The 21,561-nt window shown below is 38.0% G+C and overlaps 1 protein-coding gene and 1 long non-coding RNA gene across 4 annotated transcripts; both read right to left on the bottom strand.

Moving 5' to 3' along the window:
* Positions 1-8,261: 8,261 nt before the first annotated feature.
* On the bottom strand, positions 8,262-10,690 carry LOC125500785. The gene is made up of 3 exons (XR_007278250.1): positions 10,619-10,690; positions 9,288-9,400; positions 8,262-8,406 (listed from the first exon to the last, which is right to left on the bottom strand). It is a non-coding gene; the product is annotated as an uncharacterized LOC125500785 (long non-coding RNA).
* Positions 10,691-11,744: 1,054 nt separating this feature from the next.
* LOC105688777 (troponin C, isoallergen Bla g 6.0301) lies at positions 11,745-18,507 on the bottom strand. 3 transcript variants are annotated; one of them, XM_048654914.1, is made up of 6 exons: positions 18,380-18,507; positions 16,961-16,991; positions 14,863-15,006; positions 14,253-14,372; positions 12,700-12,831; positions 11,745-12,343 (listed from the first exon to the last, which is right to left on the bottom strand). In XM_048654914.1, exons 3-6 carry the CDS (start codon positions 14,921-14,923, stop codon positions 12,315-12,317), a joined length of 342 nt encoding a protein of 113 aa, XP_048510871.1. In that variant the 5' UTR covers positions 14,924-15,006; positions 16,961-16,991; positions 18,380-18,507; the 3' UTR covers positions 11,745-12,314. The 3 variants fall into 3 exon arrangements, with proteins under 3 accessions (XP_048510871.1, XP_012260739.1, XP_012260740.1); XM_012405316.4 differs by having other exon boundaries at positions 18,298-18,499; XM_012405317.4 differs by having other exon boundaries at positions 18,319-18,487.
* Positions 18,508-21,561: the final 3,054 nt, after the last annotated feature.

The following is a 21,561-nucleotide window of genomic DNA, read 5'->3' as shown; positions in this document are numbered from 1 at the left end:
TGCTCATTTTTCAAGCGATTTTGGCAGATTTCAAAGTCAAAAAACACCGAAGACTAAAGTCTTTGCTTATTTTTCGCGCGATTATGGCAGATTTGAGGGTCCAAAAACACCAAAGACTATCGTCTTTGTTCATTTTTCGCGCGATTTTGGCAGATTTCAGGGTCCAAAAACACCAAAGACTATAGTCTTTGCTCATTTTTCGCGCGATTTTGGCAGATTTTGGGGACAAAAAACACCAAAGACTATAGTCTTTGCTCATTTTTCAAGCGATTTTGGCAGATTTCGAGGTCGAAAAACACCAAAGACTATAGTCTTTGCTCATTTTTCGCGCGATTTTCGCAGATTTCGGAGTCAAAAAACACCAAAGACCATAGTCTTTGCTCATTTTTCGCGCGATTTTTGCAGATTTCGGGGTCAAAAAACACCAAAGACTATAGTCTTTGCTCATTTTTCGCGCGATTTTGGCAAATTTCGGGGTCAAAAAACACCAAAGACTATAGTCTTTGCTCATTTTTCGCGCGATTTTTGCAGATTTCGGGGTCAAAAAACACCAAAGACTATAGTCTTCGCTCATTTTTCGCGCGATTTTTGCAGATTTCGGGGTCAAAAAACACCAAAGACTATAGTCTTTGCTCATTTTTCGCGCGATTTTGGCAGATTTCGGGGTCGAAAAACACCAAAAACTATAGTCTTTGCTCATTTTACGCGCGATTTTGGCAGATTTCGGGGTCAAAAAACACCAAAGACTATAGTCTTTGCTCATTTTTCGCGCGATTTTGGCAGATTTCAGGGTCCAAAAACACCAAAGACTATAGTCTTTGCTTATTTTTCGCGCGATTATGGCAGATTTGAGGGTCCAAAAACACCAAAGACTATAGTCTTTGTTCATTTTTCGCGCGATTTTGGCAGATTTCAGGGTCCAAAAACACCAAAGACTATAGTCTTTGCTCATTTTTCAAGCGATTTTGGCAGATTTCGAGGTCGAAAAACACCAAAGACTATAGTCTTTGCTCATTCTTCAAGCGATTTTGGCAAATTTCGAGGTCGAAAAACACCAAAGACTATAGTCTTTGCTCATTTTTCGCGCGATTTTCGCAGATTTCGGAGTCAAAAAACACCAAAGACTATAGTCTTTGCTCATTGTTCGCGCGATTTTGGCAGATTTCAGGGTCCAAAAACACCAAAGACTATAGTCTTTGTTCATTTTTCGCGCGATTTTGGCAGATTTCAGGGTCAAAAAACACCGAAGACTATAGTCTTTGCTCATTTTTCGCACGATTTTGGCAGATTTCGGGGTCAAAAAACACCAAAGACTATAGTCTTTGCTAATTTTTCAAGCGATTTTGGCAGATTTCGGGGTCAAAAAACACCAAAGACTATAGTCTTTGCTCATTTTTCGCGCGATTTTGGCAGATTTCAGGGTCCAAAAACACCAAAGACTATAGTCTTTGCTCATTTTTCGCGGGATTTTGGCGGATTTCGGGGTCAAAAAACACCAAAGACTAAAGTCTTTGCTCATTTTTCGCGCGATTTTGGCAGATTTCGGGGTCAAAAAACACCAAAGACTATAGTCTTTGCTCATTTTTCGCGCGATTTTGGCAAATTTCAGGGTCCAAAAACACCAAAGACTATAGTCTTTGCTCATTTTTCAAGCGATTTTGGCAGATTTCGAAGTCCAAAAACACCAAAGACTATAGTCTTTGTTCATTTTTCGCGCGATTTTGGCAGATTTCAGGGTCAAAAAACACCGAAGACTATAGTCTTTGCTCATTTTTCGCACGATTTTGGCAAATTTCAGGGTCCAAAAACACCAAAGACTATAGTCTTTGCTCATTTTTCAAGCGATTTTGGCAGATTTCGAAGTCGAAAAACACCAAAGACTATAGTCTTTGCTTATTTTTCGCGCGATTATGGCAGATTTGAGGGTCCAAAAACACCAAAGACTATAGTCTTTGTTCATTTTTCGCGCGATTTTGGCAGATTTCAGGGTCCAAAAACACCAAAGACTATAGTCTTTGCTCATTTTTCAAGCTTTTTTGGCAGATTTCGAGGTCGAAAAACACCAAAGACTATAGTCTTTGCTCATTTTTCAAGCGATTTTGGCAGATTTCGAGGTCGAAAAACACCAAAGACTATAGTCTTTGCTCATTTTTCGCGCGATTTTCGCAGATTTCGGAGTCAAAAAACACCAAAGACTATAGTCTTTGCTCATTTTTCGCGCGATTTTTGCAGATTTCGGGGTCAAAAAACACCAAAGACTATAGTCTTTGCTCATTTTTCGCGCGATTTTGGCAAATTTCGGGGTCAAAAAACACCGAAGACTATAGTCTTTGCTCATTTTTCGCGCGATTTTGGCAGATTTCGGGGTCGAAAAACACCAAAAACTATAGTCTTTGCTCATTTTTCGCGCGATTTTGGCGGATTTCGGGGTCAAAAAACACCAAAGACTATAGTCTTTGCTCATTTTTCGCGCGATTTCGGCATATTTCGGGGTCAAAAAATACCAAAGACTATAGTCTTTGCTCATTTGTCGCGCGATTTTGGCAGATTTCAGGGTCCAAAAACACCAAAGACTATAGTCTTTGTTCATTTTTCGCGCGATTTTGGCAGATTTCGGGGTCAAAAAACACCAAAGACTATAGTCTTTGCTCATTTTTCGCGCGATTTTGGCAGATTTCGAGGTCAAAAAACACCAAAGACTATAGTCTTTGCTCATTTCTCAAGCGATTTTGGCAGATTTCGGGGTTCAAAAACACCAAAGACTATAGTCTTTGCTCATTTTTCGCGGGATTTTGGCGGATTTCGGAGTCAAAAAACACCAATGACTATAGTCTTTGCTCATTTTTCGCGCGATTTTGGCAGATTTCAGGGTCAAAAAACACCAAAGACTATAGTCTTTGCTCATTTTTCGCACGATTTTGGCAAATTTCGGGGTCAAAAAACACCAAAGACTATAGTCTTTGCTCATTTTTCAAGCGATTTTGGCAGATTTCGTGGTCAAAAAACACCAAAGACTATAGTCTTTGCTCATTTTTCGCGCGATTTTGGCAGATTTCAGGGTCCAAAAACACCAAAGACTATAGTCGTTGCTCATTTTTCGCGCGATTTTGGCAGATTTCAGGGTCCAAAAACACCAAAGACTATAGTCTTTGCTCATTTTTCGCGCGATTTTGGCAGATTCCGGGGTCAAAAAACACCAAAGACTATAGTCTTTGCTCATTTTCCAAGCGATTTTGGCAGATTTCGGGGTCAAAAAACACCAAAGACTATAGTCTCTGCTCATTTTTCGCGGGATTTTGGCGGATTTCGGGGTCAAAAAACACCAAAGACTATAGTCTTTGCTCATTTTTCGCGCGATTTTGGCAGATTTCGGGGTCAAAAAACACCAAAGACTATAGTCTTTGCTCATTTTTCGCGCGATTTTGGCAGATTTCAGGGTCCAAAAACACCAAAGACTATAGTCTTTGTTCATTTTTCGCGCGATTTTGGCAGATTTCAGGGTCAAAAAACACCAAAGACTATAGTCTTTGCTCATTTTTCGCGCGATTTTGGCAGATTTCGGGGTCAAAAAACACCAAAGACTATAGTCTTTGCTCATTTTTCAAGCGATTTTGGCAGATTTCGGGGTCAAAAAACACCAAAGACTATAGTCTTTGCTCATTTTTCGCGGGATTTTGGCGGATTTCGGGGTCAAAAAACACCAAAGACTATAGTCTTTGCTCATTTTTCGCGCGATTTTGGCAGATTTCGGGGTCAAAAAACACCAAAGACTATAGTCTTTGCTCATTTTTCGCGCGATTTTGGCAGATTTCGGGGTCGAAAAACACCAAAGACTATAGTCTTTGCTCATTTTTCGCGCGAGTTTGGCAGATTTCAGGGTCTAAAAACACCAAAGACTATAGTCTTTGCTGATTTTTCGCGCGATTTTGGCAGATTTCAGGGTCCAAAAACACCAAAGACTATAGTCTTTGCTCATTTTTCGGGCCATTTTGGCAGATTTCGGGGTTAAAAAACACCAAAGACTATAGTCTTTGCTCATTTTTCGCGGGATTTTCGCGGATTTCGGGGTCAAAAAACACCAAAGACTATAGTCTTTGCTCATTTTTCGCGCGATTTTGGCAGATTTCGGGGTCAAAAAACACCAAAGACTATAGTCTTTGCTCATTTTTCAAGCGATTTTGGCAGATTTCGGGGTCGAAAAACACCAAAGACTAAAGTCTTTGCTCATTTTTCGCGCGATTTTCGCAGATTTCGGAGTCAAAAAACACCAAAGACTATAGTCTTTGCTCATTCTTCGCGCGATTTTTGCAGATTTCGGGGTCAAAAAACACCAAAGACTATAGTCTTTGCTAATTTTTCGCGCGATTTTGGCAGATTTCGGGGTCAAAAAACACCAAAGACTATAGTCTTTGCTCATTTTTCGCGCGATTTTGGCAGATTTCGGGGTCGAAAAACACCAAAGACTATAGTCTTTGCTCATTTTTCGCGCGATTTTGGCAGATTTCGGGGTCAAAAAACACCAAAGACTATAGTCTTTGCTCATTTTTCGCGCGATTTTGGCAGATTTCAGGGTCTAAAAACACCAAAGACTATAGTCTTTGCTCATTTTTCAAGCGATTTTGGCAGATCTCGAAGTCAAAAAACACCAAAGACTTTAGTCTTTGCTCATTTTTCAAGCGATTTTGGCAGATTTCGAAGTCAAAAAACACCAAAGACTATAGTCTTTGCTCATTTTTCAAGCGATTTCGGCAGATTTCGGGGTCAAAAAACACCAAAGACTATAGTCTTTGCTCATTTTTCGCACAATTTTGAAAGATTTCGGGGTCAAAAAACACCAAAGACTATAGTCTTTGCTCATTTTTCACGCGATTCCGGCAGATTTCGGGGTCAAAAAACACCAAAGACTATAGTCTTTGCTCATTTTTCGCGCGATTTTGGCAGATTTCGGGGTCAAAAAACACCAAAGACTATAGTCTTTGCTCATTTTCCAGGCGGAATCTGAGTATTTTCGGGTCTAAAAACTCCAAAAACTATAGTCTTCGCTCATTTTCCGAGCGATTTTCGCAGCTCCTTCGGCTAAAAAACACTAGAGACCTCATTTCGTGCCGCAGAACCGACCCTTTCGCTGGGATTCCGGGTCGTAGAAAATGGGCTTAGCAAATCGTTTACCTAATTCGAATAAAATATCGACAATTCATCGATCTAACTATCAGAAGTAAAAAATTGCAGATATTCCGAGTGCCTTTATCATTAGCTGAACATGAACTTGGGGCTGTCGTGTTCGTTGCTTATTTCAACGTCCAGAAAGCATCATGAAATGATTTCCCTTAGACGTTCCCTTGCGGCGCAAGCAAACGCCATCGCGTTTCGGTATTCGGTCTTCAGAGCGTCACGCAAGTGGATCCTTCTTCTCCGAAACAACGGCAGTATGGCCGTTGCAGCCGAAGCGTCATCACGCGTTGTAAGGAGCGACGTCGATCGTAGCGCGTACATCCTTGGAGAAGCAAAAAAAGTTGCCAGAGAGGTGGGAGAAAAGAAAGTCAATACATTGCGGTAAGAAATAGTACGCAGTTACTGCTGAGCCGTAGTTCCTTAGTTGTCGAAGTTTCTCCAGTCGCGTTTTGGAAATACTAAAATTGACGTGTTCATTTACTCATTCATTTATTCCTTCATCCATTTCTTCATCAATTTTTTAATTCATTCATTTATCCATCCATTCATTTAGAAAGTTAGCTATTTATTTATTCATCGAATCATAAATCTATACGTGATGCTCATATACTTTAAACGCCAAGCAATTGTCGCGTCCATTATTGCGGACTGTTTCGGTAGACAAAAAAATAATTATTATAGATAGTATTTTAAACTATTCGATAATTCACTAGTATTTTCGAAGCATTCATTCATTCATTCGGTCATTCATTTATTCATCAATTCAGTCGTTTATTCATTCATTCATTCATTCAGCAAGTTAACTATTCATTAGTTCATCGAATTATAAATTTATACGTGATGCCCATACACTTTCAACATGAGCAATCGTCGCGTCCATTATTGCAGACTGTTCCACTGTTAGTTATTGAACAATTGATTATGATGAATAGTAGTTCAAAGTATTCAATAATTCATCAGTATTTCTGAAGCATTTATTTATTCGCTTAGTCATACGTTCATTTCTTCATTTATCCATTTTTTGATTGACCAAATGATTAATTGTTTGATTGATTGATTGATTCATTCATTCATTCATCCATTTATTCATCCATTAAGTTCACCATTCATTTATTCATCGGATTATAAATTCACACGTGATGCCTATATACTCTCAACGCGAAGCAATCGTTGCGTTTCGCTGTAAGTTATCAAACAATTAATTATTATGACTGGTATTCCAAACTAACTAATAATTCATCGGTATTTATAAAGTATTCATACATTCATTCATCAATTTATTAATTCATCCATTTATTCATTATTCAATTATGCATTCATTTATTTGAATAATCAATCGATTACTATGATCGCGATGCTTCTGAATATACGTGTTCTTCTGTGTACTTATTCAGTCATTGAATCTTCCATCTCTTTATTCATTCATTGAATTAAAAACTTGAACATGATGCCTCCATACCTACTCTTGATTCAAAGCAATAATCGTCGCGTCTATGATTGTAGACTGTTTCACTGTTAGTTATCAAACAACCAATTATCATAAATAGTATTCTGGACTGTTGAATGATACATCAGTATTTCGGAAACATTTTTCATCAATCAATTCATCAAATGAATGAATAAATGAATAAATGACTGAATGAATGAATAAATATATTAAATAATCAATTCAATGAATTGGTATGATTTCGATGGTTTTTGATTCATGCGTTCATTCATCATTTCATTCAGTTATTCATCTAATCATTTATTCATTGAATGAGGAACTTATTCCTGAGAAAAATCTTAGGCTATATGCTTACCATTTTTTTGTGTGAAAAAGATTATTCACTTATTCCAATGTCAGGCACCTGAATTCGGTATCCAAATTCACACGTGTTTCGAATAGAAGAAGTTGGCATCGTAACTTCAGACTAGGAATATTTTTCGTCGTTGAAATCTCGAAGAATTAGACAGGAATAATCAATCCCTCATGCACTTTCACGTTAGTAATTATTCAGTGATAATGTTCTCAACTGCGAGATAGTGTTACCCAAGTTCAAAGACTATAATTCATCTATCTAGGTACAGGATTCGGGAATTCATCATAGGTTTAGCAATAATCTCCGCTGTTATATTTTGAGCAAATTTATTCATATATTTTAGGTTTAGGTTTACAATTTTACTTCATTTCTTATGGGACATTTTCTTTCAGGCTTTCAATCAGTCACCACGGCGGCTAATTCGTCGCAGTACTCATTCAACTTCCAACCACGAAGGGCAGGGGTTATACATGGCATCGCACAATTCGTTCACAGGTATGAAATAATTATCAGTCAATATGATATAAGTTATACAAGTATTATAAAAATATATTCAATTTGATATATTATAACATCACATTGGCAGTTATATATCAACATATAATATAATATAACATAGAGTTAATATATTGACATAGAATATAATATTGGTAATAATTTATTCTTATATTACACGTCATTGTTAATTCACTTTTCGTATGTTTTAGGTATCCAAAGATGCTGCCGCCGTAGCTGCTGTTTGACCGGACTCCCCCTGTTCATCAGGGGGAGTCCACCCGTCCCCTGGGACTGCGCGGCCTCCCACCGCCCCCGGGGTCCCAGGGGACCCAGTCCCCGAGGACATGTCTTCGGGGATGCGGTATCCCCGCTGGAGGGGATGCCATATCCCGAGGGACATGTCCTCGGGAACTGGTCTTCGGGGACACGTGTCCCCCCAGGGACACGTCCCCGGGGATGCGGTATCCCCGCTGGAGGGGATGCCGGGTCCTTGGGGGCGTGGCCTTGGGGGAATACGAGTCCTCGAAAATCCCGGGAAAAGGAGGTCCCAAGCGGTCACTCGTTTTCTTGATTTCTCTAGAGAAACGAAAAACAAAGTGTCCGCTTGGGACCTCCTTTTCCCGGGATTTTCGAGGACTCGTATTCCCCCAAGGCCACGCCCCCAAGGACCCGGCATCCCCTCCAGCGGGGATACCGCATCCCCGGGGACGTGTCCCTGGGGGGACACGTGTCCCCGAAGACCAGTTCCCGAGGACATGTCCCTCGGGATATGGCATCCCCTCCAGCGGGGATACCGCATCCCCGAAGACATGTCCTCGGGGACCGGGTCCCCTGGGACCCCGGGGGCGGTGGGAGGCCGCGCAGTCCCAGGGGACGGTGGACTCCCCCTGATGAACAGGGGGAGTCCGGTCAATGACGTTGGAGGAACTGCGACCTATAACACAAATGACAAATACATAATTAGTTAACGCAATACATGACTTATTGTATGACCAATCATGTAACCTAATGTATTACTTATTTTATGACTAAGTATATAAGTATATAAGACGTTTAAATTATAATAAATTGTACCAAGTTATGTGATAACAAATTATTGTCTTGCCTTATTGGCGTATGTAATGTAATATATTGCGGGGGTGCATGAATTTACTAAGTCCAATGGGTAATACTAAGTGATCTGATTCTATGAGAAGGATTTCGAAAATCTTTTTCAAGGGGGTGCAATTCATATCAGATGCAAAATTCAAGTCATGATGTATCAATCACTTATATTTATATTATTTTTGTATCCAAGAATAAGATCAATAAATTTTTCCGTATCTCATAAAGAGAAGAAATTGAGTGAATCATTGAAAAACCATCCCGCAATTCCCGAGGAATTTTTCAGGTGTTGCATCGAGTGCATTTGCATTACGTCCTTTCGCCGAGCTCATAACAGAGAACGTTATCAAGTTACAATGGAACACAGACGCTCGAGCGATTTGAGGAATGCTGAGTTGACGGCCCAAAAATATCAGAAAATTCTTTTGTATAGAAAGTTGATTGGGAATAATAGTTGTATCTTATGTGTATTAGTTAAATATATCAATTGATTATCTCAAAATACTGGAAGATAGAATGAAACGCGTATAATTCAATTGAAAAGTCATCCCTCGGAATTTCAAAGGATTGTTGAGAACCCGGGCGAGTATATTCATAACGACTGTTCTTAGTATGAAGAGTTGGGAGCGCGTGATCAAATTGGAATTAAAAAAAGTTGGCGCAACCGATTTAGGCAATATTCAACTAAATTGTGCAGGAAAGCTTGCTCACCGTTCCCTCTCTCCATCGTCGCTCTAAGGGAACTGCGTTGCTACTGATGTCGCTCCTGATGTCACCGCTTCTATCGCTAAAGCTGAACTGCCGTTGTATCCAAGACGAAAAACCTACGACATGAATGTACTCTCTTAACCATATACCAAATTACACGCCCCCGATCGAATGTTTCGAGATTGGCTGCAATGTGCACACCCATTGATTCGTGAATCAATTCAATATCAATTATTTGGGTTGATCCAATGAATGAATGCATGAATGAATGAATGAATGGATTAATAAATGGATAAATAAATGAATGAATGATTAAATAAATGAATAAATAAATAAAGAAATGGATGCTGCAGAAAGACTGTTGAATTATCGAATAGTTTGAAATACTATTCATCATAATGAATTGTTTGATAACTAACAGTGAAACAGTCTGCAATAATGGACGCAAGATTGCTTCGCGTTGAGATTATATAGGCATTACATGTGAATTCATAATTCAACGAATAAATGAATGATGAACTTGATGGATGAAGAAATGAATGAATCAATAAATCAATCGATCAATCAATAAATGAATGAATGAATAAATGAATTGATTTACTAATGAATGAATGAATAAATTAATAAATGAATGAATAAATGAATGAATGATTAAATGAATGAATAAATAAATAAAGAAATGGATGCTGCAGAAAAACTGTTGAATTATCGAATAGTTTGAAATACTATTCATAATAATTAATTGTTTAATAACTAAGAGTGAAACAGTCTGCAATCATCGACGCAACGATTGCTTCGCGTTGAGAGTATGTAGGCATTACATGTGAATTCATGATTCAACGGCTAATTGAATGATGAACTTGATGGATGAAGAAATGGATGAATCAATAAATCAATCGATCAATCAATAAATGAATGAATGATTGAATCAATGAATTGATCAAATAATGAATGAATGATCAAATGAATAAATGAATGAATAAAGAAATTAATGAATTGAAAAATGAATAAATAAATGAATAGATAAATGCTCCAGAAATACCGATGAATTATCGAATACTTTGAACTACTATTCATCATAATGAATTGTTTGATAACTAACAGTGGAACAGTCTGCAATAATGGACTCGACGATTGCTCATGTTGAAAGTATATGGGCATCACCTATAAATTTATAATTCGACGAATAAATGAATAGCTAACTTCCTAAATAAATGATTAGATGAATAAATGAATGAATAAAGAAATAAGTAAATAAAGAAATGAAGAAAGAAATGAAGAAAGAAATGAATAAAGAAATGAATGAATTAAGAAATGAATAAAAAAATGAACACCTCAAATTTAGTACTCCTAAAACTCGACCGTGGAATCTTCGACAACTAAGGAACTACGGCTCAGCAGTAACTACGTACTATTTCTTACCGCAATGTATTTATTTTCCTTTCTCCCACCTCTCTGCCATCTTTTTTTTCTTCTCCAAGGATGTACGCGCTACGATCGACGTCGCTCCTTACAACGCGTGATGACGCTTCGGCTGCTACGGCCATACTGCCGTTGTTTCGGAAAAGAAGGATCTACGTACGTGACGCTCTGACGACCAAATACCGAATTGCAATGGGGTTTTTTGCGACAAGTGATAGCGTCTGAGGGAAAATCATTTTAGGACGCTTCTTGAACGTTGAAATATGCAACGGACACAAAAACGTCGTTCAAATTTAGCTAGTAATGAAGCCAGTGCAGATTTCTGCAATTGTTAAAATCTTAGATCGATAAATTGGCGATATCTTGTTCAATTCAGGAGAAAAATTACTTGGCCCATTTTTTACAACCCGAAATCCCGAAGAATCGCTCGAATTATTCACGAAGTATGTAGTACCTGCTGTTTTTTACCCCAAAATTCTTCGAAATCGTTCGATTTCAGGGCGTGAAAACATTGCTAATATTTCGAGCGATCCTCTGGGATTTAAGGGTGTTAAAACTTCAAATTAGACTATAGTCTTTGCTTCCAAGGTGACAACAGTTAAATTTTTGGTGCGTCGGGACGTAACATTGGCAACCGATTCAAGCTGACTCGTAAAAATTTCAACAATATGGAATTCAGTAGCAATGGTATTCTCTCATACCTTTTTCCGCACTTCAATATAATTTCAAAAAAATTTTCCATCTGTATTCTCGTCAGTATACGTGGGATGATAATTTTTGACAGGATCGAGCGTGATGCATTGATATAATGGTAATGTGAAAGGTTCATATTAACTAATAAAATGAATAAAAAATTAATTCTAGCCCATCATTATGAGCGATTGACTAGTCATTATTATTTGTTATACCATGTTATACCAATACACCGACTTGACGTTACACATCAACTAAATAAGACGTACAGGTTGAAAAAATCCGAAAGCTGCACTTTTGAAAATGATTGAGTAACGTCTTATCTGTTCGCATAACATGTGTATATAGAAATTTAAAATTTTTATTCAAATTTATATCGTATAACAATGTGTACTGCTCTTAAAAAAAAAGAAAAAGAATTTGGCAGTCTAGAAATAAAAATATTCAATACATGGTGAATGTATATACATATGTGTCGAGTATAATCCATATACGTTATTTGTTAGGCTCGTGGAAATGGTAGCAGATAAAAACGTGTGTGCTTTATACCTCTAGATTGTATAAAGCTGCCATGGTGATAAAAATGTCCTCTATAATCTGAGGAGTAATCCAACATTCAAATTCAATAAGAATGTTTTTTTTTCTTTTGTATCTCGTTGTTTTGTCTCCTCTTTGTTTGTTGTTTGCTTTTTTTCTTGTATAAAAATTTTTCTAGACGCGTCATGACGTTTAATGGTAATAAACTATATAATCATTGAATGAAATATATATATAAATATATAATTGAAATTACACGTAATATTTATCAGTGATAAAAAATAGTTGTAAATTAATTAGTCGATTATGCGTCTTAGGCACACGTTCCTTTCGATTAGGCACAATTTAAACGGACGTCGGATGTGCTTTTGCTGCAAATTATTCTCCGGTCATCATCTCCATAAATTCTGCAACGATGAAAAGTAAGAATCGATAGATGGAGAAAAACTTCAAATGAATTGAATTAAAGTAAAACTTCATCGGATAAAGGTCGGTTGACAACGTTCGAAAATATTGAAGGGATTAAAAAGTAACTAGCGACAACGCCAGATGCTCCGGATGTATAAATTAACAAAAGTCATTCAACACTGAGACAGATCTAACTTAGTCGGACCGTTCCATCGTTTCCTGCGCATGGAAAAACAGCCTCAAGACTTGAGCCTGTCAAAATGTCGCTTCTCAAATAAAAGTAACCGACTCATTATCAGCGATGAAATTTCACGTGAATTGCAGAAATGTCGTAAGCTCAGCATAAGTATAATACCATCGAAATCGACGGTTCCAGATCCATCGGAATCAATTTCCTCGATCATGATGTCCAGCTCTTCGTCTGTCAACTGATCGTCGAGTTCCCTGAGGATTTCGCGGAGACACGAGGTGGGAATGTATCCGTTGCCTGAAAAGCAATGATAACGAAATATGTACGAATAGAAAACCGAAAGGAGTAATAGGAACAATAAAGATGGTAAAATCATTAGCATTGGCAGTCGAACGAACCAGGTAATTGGCCAGTCTATTATACGCGTTACCAAAAGTAAAGTATAAAATACAAACTATACTGTAAATTGTGCTATTCGTAGATTTCTTTCAGGAATTAGAAGAACGTACGTAACACTTTTTACTTCATTGGAATGAGAACGACGATACGCGAGAGCAGAAAATTTGAAAACCAACCAGATAGATAATTTACGTCCAGGCTGTGCGGATTTATTTTTTTTATCGAAATTTTCTTTAACGTGTTGTTAATTTGTAACGGAGTGGAAAAAATGAATGAATAAATAACGAACGTTGGGCAGATCTGATGCAATCGCATTTCATGATTGATAATAGGCCTCGACCGGTATTCAAGATTTCGGGAGAACTGGTACAAACTATAATTCACGATAGGTCAGATAAACGTGATGCTTGAAGGCACAAGTTGGCTAGTAGCCGATAATATATCATCCCCCTTTACTTCCCACCTTTTTCTCCGCCAAGCCGTCTTGCTTACTCTGGTAAACAAGCCGACTCTTTTAACTGCTTGGCAATGTATTCCAAGAACTTGCAGCTATTCACAGTTAGCGACTACCGTACGGCAACTTGCTAAATTCAAGGGGTCTGCCTACTGCAGCTGCGTGAACGTTTGGCCAACATCCAAAAGAACAGTAAAAAACGAAAAATCGAAAACATAAAACAAAAAAAGAAAAAAAGAAATGGAGACGCGAGAGAGTGAAAATAAGAGATGAAACGAGGGAATTTTCGAATCCACTATGATATTCCGATTAAAGTCCGAGACGCGATGTATTTCGTAAGACACAAGCGCAGCCGTGTGCAAAACTATATGTATATAATTTTTTTTCTTCTAAATTTGAATATGAGAAAGAAAAATTCAAGCTCCGAGAGCGTGCGATATACGCGGGGTTCGATATCAGCTTTTGAGCTACGTTCAATTAAACAATAATTTTAGAAGTTAAACAATCTTGGTAAGTTTGGTTCAACAGTGGAACGTCCACACGTGAAAGTGGGCCACAGTCCAATTTGAAAATGTCCGATGTCTGATCGCCCCTCAAAAATAAGTGAAAATAAAAATCAATTAAAAACTGAGGTAGTGCGTTCTGTCAACTTCAGGAAATTTTAGTTTCCGTAAGATTGAACCAAAGTAAATGATGATTGATCAGACGCCGTCATTCCTTCATTGATTTCCATCGGTACCGCGTATGTAAAATATGCAACGAAATATAAAAATATTGCCTAGAATTTTATGAACATAGTTTTTTTCATCCTCATCCTTTCCCTGCATTTTTCTGTAAGCATTTTTTCTCTTCACTTCTGTCTCACCTTCCTTGTCGTAAAGTCGGAAGGCTTCTCGCAATTCCTTTTCAAGTGCTTCGGCATCTTCTTCGACGATGAATTTGGCGGCCAACGTCACAAACTCTTCGAATTCCAGCCGTCCAGATTCTACGGATAACAAAATACGAAAGAAAGAATTACAGATGTTCTAGCGTAATCCGAAAGGTCGAAAAAATTGATGCAGCTAAGGCACTTCGGGTAACAGCCTCGTCAAGAATTTGACTTTTCCAGGGCAAACGTGAAAGTGACAAGTGTACTATGGAGGGCAACGAACGCGAGGCGGGGTACCCATAGAAGGCAACGTCTGAGGTCTGACCAAACTTAGCTTGAACTACTTCGTATGTTAGAGCTTTGAAACTCGATACTCGCCATCTCCGAACCTTGTGATATTGAAATTCTCGCGGTTTCCTATTCTAAATATTATACAGCATATTTCACCAGCGTCATTCTTACAATGGTTATCTGTTATTCGTCTGTTCTCTTTTTTTCCCAGCCCCCCTTTGGGATTCTAAAATCTGTTTTATTTAGCAGAACGATTTCCGGAAGTCAGTTGGACCTTCGATTTCTTGGGATAAAATTTTTCACTCATCATACGTACTGTCGGCGTCAACTTCATCGATGAGTTCGTCCAAAATTTTTTTGTTGAACGGTTGTCCCATAAGCCGAAGAATATCTGCTACAAGATCGGTGGGGATGCTGCCGCTTTTTTCCCGGTCAAAGCTGTCGAAGGCCTTGCGCAGCACTGAAAAAATCGAAAATTAAAATTGATGTCAAATATAAATTGATTGTCTTTTCAATTTCAATCGAGCTGGTTTTCGAAGATTTTTTCTCAACTCCGAACGATGCTGAAGGGAATCTTATTATCACGTAAAAGGCACGTTCGACGTCAGATATTTAAACTGTTTACAATTCTCTAAAGAAGACCATCAGCCTGTCGAGATCAGCCATCTTTGTTTATACATTTTCATGATACATCCGAGGTGAAGACTGATATATGAGATATTTTTTCGCCAGAATTACTTGTATCATTTTGCATGATATGGACCGAGATTTCCGAAATGATTCCTCCAGATTTCTCTCTCATTGAGGTCGATATTGGAAGAGAAAGATAACTAATGCGATACTCGGCGAATAAAAGTTTGCGTCCTCAATCGATTGCTGGACTTTTCATCTAAATTTTATAACTTTGGAACTCCGATACTTTGGAACGAACTTCAATCCGTTGGCTGGGGTATTTCGATCATATTTATATTACCGGGTGTTAACGCCCTCGGCTTACGCTTCGTATTCCTGGCACCTGTTTGTTTGTGCCGATGAGTAATGATTTTCTCAAATTAGCAGATATCTCGTTTATTTATCGTTCTAACTAATTCGAATATCTGCGCCTCCGATAACGCAGAGGGGAGTCAATATATTACATTCGATGTATATTACTTTGAACATTGACCCCCAACGCGCTGATCCATTCCATCTAAGCGTTATAAGTATAACAACGAAATTAATCTCCAACTAAATTTGATCTCGCAGTGTGATACTTTATTTCGGATCTATTTCGTCATTCCGAGGACCAAGACTCCGCGTAGGTAAAATAGCTACTGAATTCAAAAAAATAAAAAAAAAAAATGTCATCGCTCAAATACTTGCCAGATAAAATTTTTCACCAATTATGAAAAAAGCCTGACGTCAATGACTAATTTGCTCTTTGAATAATTATACCGATGACGGCGATATAGGTATGTATTTTTTTTCTTCTTCCTCTATCCGACTGCTTTTTTTTTTCTCAAGCGGTATAAAGATCCTGTCATCCCACTGTTTTTCAACGTTATTCTTTCTCAAACGGACTATAAAGATATTTCTATTTTTGCTGTTCACATTGCCTGAATAATCGTTACTTGATACTTCGCCACAGCTATCGGCAGGCCTCAGACCTGTAGGAGTTCTTTCGTCGAGCTACAGGTCTCGTATCTATATGGGAACGCGTAACGCCCACTCTATACTTAGCCGCAGGCAGCTGCTGCTAATCGAATCAAACGTAAATAAACTCTCTTAGAATCGAGAGAAAGAGGAAGGGAGAGAGCGCGAAGGAAATTAAGAAAAATGTCGAATGAGAAAGGAAGCGAAAAGGCTATCGAAATTCATAAATCATACAGCGAGCTCAAACGCGAAGAAGAACCGCTGGCGAGGGTGTTGATGACTTCCGGATCTCATCGCGAACCCTCGTTTATTTTCATGCAATTATATTTCGAACCACCTATTGTCATTGAACGTATGAAAAAACTGATCGATTTTTCATTCGTCCTCCAATTATTAATGTAACGAAGTAAAAAGAGTAATAATACGATGGAAATAATTTACGAATGATAGGAGCCAAAACGGCTGTTACGAAAAGCCTGCGCCGCCGTGTTATTTGATGCTTGTACTTTTTTATTGGATTTATAAATAGCCGATCGTATTTTACCGCGGGGGTTGGACCGCGCTGACTATAATGTTAGCATTTTAAATTTCCCGTTCAATATACACGCTATAGTATATTGTAGGTATCAATTTTCCGATCCAGCAATAATTTTCACCACAGTAAAAGCGATCCGTTCCGACGTCTTGAAAAATTTTCCTTCCTACGATCATCGGCGAAAAGCGCAGGGGGAAAAAGAAATAAGTAGCATAAAATTATTGAATAATTTTCTGTTCTTAATTACCTGCGATTTGTTCTGGGGGTAGCTCATCGGCCTAAAAAGAACAAAGGGTGTTGAAATAAAAAATCAGAAACGGTGATTGATTAATCATATTACATGTTCGATGAATCTTTGAACTCGAGTCTGATTATTCGGTGGCAAGGAACTTAGCTGCTACGGATAAACCGAAAATTAGGTAAAACACTAACGTTTACATTGCCAAGAAGTGCAATGAGCCTCAAAATGATGAGTAATAAACCACGGAGGCAATATTTCAAAATAAAAGTAGATCGTTGAGAAGAAAATTGTCACGATCGATTCAAAATTTCACCGCACATAATTGGAAGAAAAAAAGAAAGAAAAGAGATTTAAACTGTGTAAATTTTGAAGAATTATTATCCGCGTATGAAAAAAAAAGCTTCGTTCGTAATCATTTGATTAAAAATTAGTATCATATTTGTTAAGTTAATTTTTACGATACGAGGATGCCGTAATAATGCCAATTAATTTGCAAGTCGAATTAATTTCAGCGTGCTTTTCGATGCGTTGAAATGAAAGATTGCATGTTTTTTTCTTTCATTCCCATTCTCACATTTATATAGGAAATTTTTTCTATCACAATATTTGTATTATTGATTCATGCTTGTCTATTGCAAGAGATAGTAATTTTGTAAAATAGAAAACTGTTTGATTTTAGTGACGATTAAAAATACTATGGAAAGTTGCATTTTCAGAACACATCGAATTCTATCAACGGCCACCCACATCTTGTTTGAATTTTGAACGACGACTATTTAGATTGAATATATCAACGGCCACCAGAGAATCGATAAATTTTTACGTAATATATTCACACACATAATTGAACACTTCATTCACGGAATCAGGATGTTGAAGAACGACACATAGACTGGATAGAATGAATGAAGGAATACCGGAACTCACGTCCGAGGAAAAAGAGAAAAAATAACCGATCCATCGAATAAGTAATCGCAAAAATATTCCCCGCGTAAAAAGCAGCAGTTAGAAGAAGAAAAGATCAAAAATCAAAATTCAATTTTATTTTTCAATCGTTGAAAATTTATTAAAAAAAAAAATTATGTGATTACGTTATCAAATGACTAAGTAAAAATAAAGCCAGTTAAGTTTTGCGTTAAAGAATCGGCAACAAATAGCGATCATCGAACGGTACAATTATAATGATCGATTAATTGGAGAAAAAAAAAAAAAAAAATACAACAAATAGAAAATTAGATCAATAGGCATTCGTCGAAAAATATTCAGTACGTGAGTGGAAAAAAAGAGATAAGAAAAAATAGAAAAAAATTTAGGTATTTTGGTTTACCAGGGCGTCGACTTACGATATCTTCAATAGAACATACCATGGTGAAGTAGTATTTTTTTTTTTTGTTTTAATTGATCTTTTAAATAATAGTTTTATACACTGAGTGCGCTATCGGCAATGGAACGAATTCTCTCTGTTCCCCCCTGAATATGGATGGTCCTAAAGTGCCTCCGGGATTTGTACTGAACCGGCGTCTTACGGAACCGGAGGTTATAATATCTCTGTGCTACGGGTACCGGTATAGCGGTTGCGTCCTGCAGCAAAAAAGTATCCGCTAGCTGCACCCTCTTCCGTCCCTCGCCACCATGGATTTCCAGCCAATCAAAGAGTTCTTGGAAACGGTATAAGCGACTGGCAACCGGGACTTGGGAGAAAACGGCTCTGGGGCTCGGGCGTAAGTCCAAAAAATCGAAATGGGAAAGCCTGCTGCGAGTTCTGCCGGGGAAAACACGTCGCAGTCACAACGATAGTCGAAATACGACAGAAAGCTACCTCCCTCTTTTCCCAGCCCCTCCTTTACGGCCTCTCTCCGTCGCTTTTCCGATCTCATGCCACGCCGATGAAAAAGCTCTGATGATGGCTTGGCCAGGTCGACCCGCGCCCGGGGCTTTTCGAGCTTGCGTGCGGTCATTAGTTTCGACTTGATTTCATACGCTCGAAAATTGAATGCCCAGAGTCAAGAGATGTCGTCAGTTTTACCAATTGATCTCTTAAAAATTCTCTGTCCGAGGAATCCTTTTTTGAGTTTCGCAATTCGTATTACCAATTATGAACGAGATTCGGATCGTTTTTGTTGGCCGGTACTCGCTCGACATGATTTTCAGTAGCCAATTTACAAAGATTGCAATTTCTCGAGCTTTTGGGATCACTGCAATGACCCACCTTTTGTCGGACATTAATAGCAATGCCAAAAAAGATTTCATCTACGCAAACTAGTTGTAATATGGATAAATCAGGGCTCGGTGATATTCTAAACCCTTTTGATTCAAAAATGCCGACGTTGTTTTTTTTTGTCTTTTTATCAAAGCAAATTTTACCGTTGTTAAAAATTAATGTACTCGCGATGATTGACTATGGTTTATAAAAAACAAAAAAAAAAAAAATAGTAAAACTAGTAGAAGAAATAAAAGAACGAATCGCCTGTTAACTTTCATTACATCGGCTCGTGGGAGTCGTCTGTTCAATTTCCTGGTCGTCATTTCAAATCCGTTCTCGCGAGGCCAGGCTTCGATTCATCATGTAGGAAAAAAAATAATGGGAACAACGGTTAGAGAATAAACAAATTTAAATATGTGGTACGGAAATAGAGGAGGAAAAAATTATTCATCTCCTGGATTATCAACTCAAGGGAGTCAAATTTACACTATATATATAATTCGATACGCTTATACGATTCGGAATCGTTGTAATAAAAATAGGTGCGCCTTTTTTCATCAATTCTGACGACTGTCGTTTCAGACTTGAGAAGGTTGAACTAGAATTTGGACCGTCAACGGGATTATTACTCACAATTGGTCCATAAAAATATGATGATATATAATATAGAACTTTTCTTGACGTCGCTGAAAATCTTCAGATGCATTTACTCCTAAACTTGTTGACGGTAGAGCGTTGCGTTTCATCTGCAGAAAAATATATTTGTTTTCTAATTTGTCGTTTCAAGGACGTCATTAAGCGCATTTTTCACTAATGGACCAAAGTCGTTGAGCTATTTGGCTCATATCTCAACGATCTTCCAATGCATCCGATGGAAGGTATAAAAAGTTTCTCACTATATCTTGGAAAATTTTCTGTCAGTGTACAAAAAAAATGTTAATTTTTGTTTTCATCGTCTTTTTTTAACCGCCCAAATTCCTCAGAAATTGAAATAACCTTACCACATTGCTCATTACGTACAAATCCGATATGAAAAACATCATCTTACAGATCCTTTATTTTTTGTACAACGGTGAAAAAATTGAGAAAATTTGGGGAGGAATGTGCCTTTTGCATGAACAATCGTGTACGTCGTACATTGAAGAATGGATGAAGAAATTTTCACCGAGCCTTTGGATTTGGATGACCCGATTTAATGAAAAAACTGCAACTGATTTCACCCAGTTTCTTTTTTGTCGAATATATTCCCGATAACTATGAATAGATTTAACACTCTTCCGAGATAGGCTCGGAGGTGTTGTGAGTCGTGAAGCAATCGGAGGCATTTAAACCTCGTCGATGCATTCGGAAATTCGAAATAACGTGTTGGACACCATCCAAACGACTCCACTTGCGATCGAATTAATTCACTAAATGATAAGGACGTAGCATCTACCACGAACCGCGATGTCGTCGAAGCTTGGATATGATTACAATCGAAATTCAAACGTTTTCGATTGTTGCCAACTTATAAAGAACGCGTCGAAATGAACTCTACTGGTAAACGGGCTGTATGAGATTCTGGGTTCACAACTCGCTCGAATTTGGGGCCAGGAAGGAGGTGTATGTATAGTACAACCTTACAACCTACGTACACGTATTATTATTAGATCCCTCTGCAGTCGGGCTCGTTTGACATGCTATAGCGGGATTTCGTCTAGCGCCGGATTCGAGGCATGAATGTTCAAAAGTATAGCCTTGTACGCGAAAAAGGAGAGTTCCCTTGTGTCTTTTCACACAAAAATCGACTTTTTCGAATCATAGATAAATCATTTTTCTCGTATCATACAATTTGCGTTCACTGTTCCGAGGCTGAAGAATGAGAGGAAGGAAAAAAGAAAACAGAGACAACTATTTCCTCCGAATGTTATAGGCGGTTAGAGATAAACGATTGTTGGCGAAGCTTGAGTTGAAAGACCACCTGGTCTGGACGAAGCGCGGGGTAATTTGTCACAGTTTGTTGTCACTCAACGAGACTAGCACCCGAGTTTTTTTGACTTTTAACGCGCGAGTCGTTTCGCGGACGTACTGCACTCCTGCTGCAACGCTACAATGAATTGCGTTCCGAGAGACGGTTTCCTAATAACTTTACGTACCATATTAAACTGACAAAACCCATTTGCGAGGGAGGAAAAACAATTTATATTTATAACGCGCAAACTTTACTGCGAAATAATATTTGGACGGAGAGTAAGAAAAATCAACAATATTTTCAGAATTTCAAATAATATAATGCATCAAGTTTTGTTTTCTTCTCTCCGTTGCATGATGTATACCTTTTATTCGAATTCCCCGATAACAGATTGATTGATATTTACAACCGATGAATGAAGAATATATCGCATATTTTAACGGTGAAGAAGGA

Source organism: Athalia rosae, chromosome 4, assembly GCF_917208135.1.
Source record: "Athalia rosae chromosome 4, iyAthRosa1.1, whole genome shotgun sequence".
Taxonomy (NCBI): Eukaryota; Metazoa; Arthropoda; class Insecta; order Hymenoptera; family Athaliidae; genus Athalia; species Athalia rosae.
This window is presented reverse-complemented; position numbering and strand designations above follow the sequence as displayed.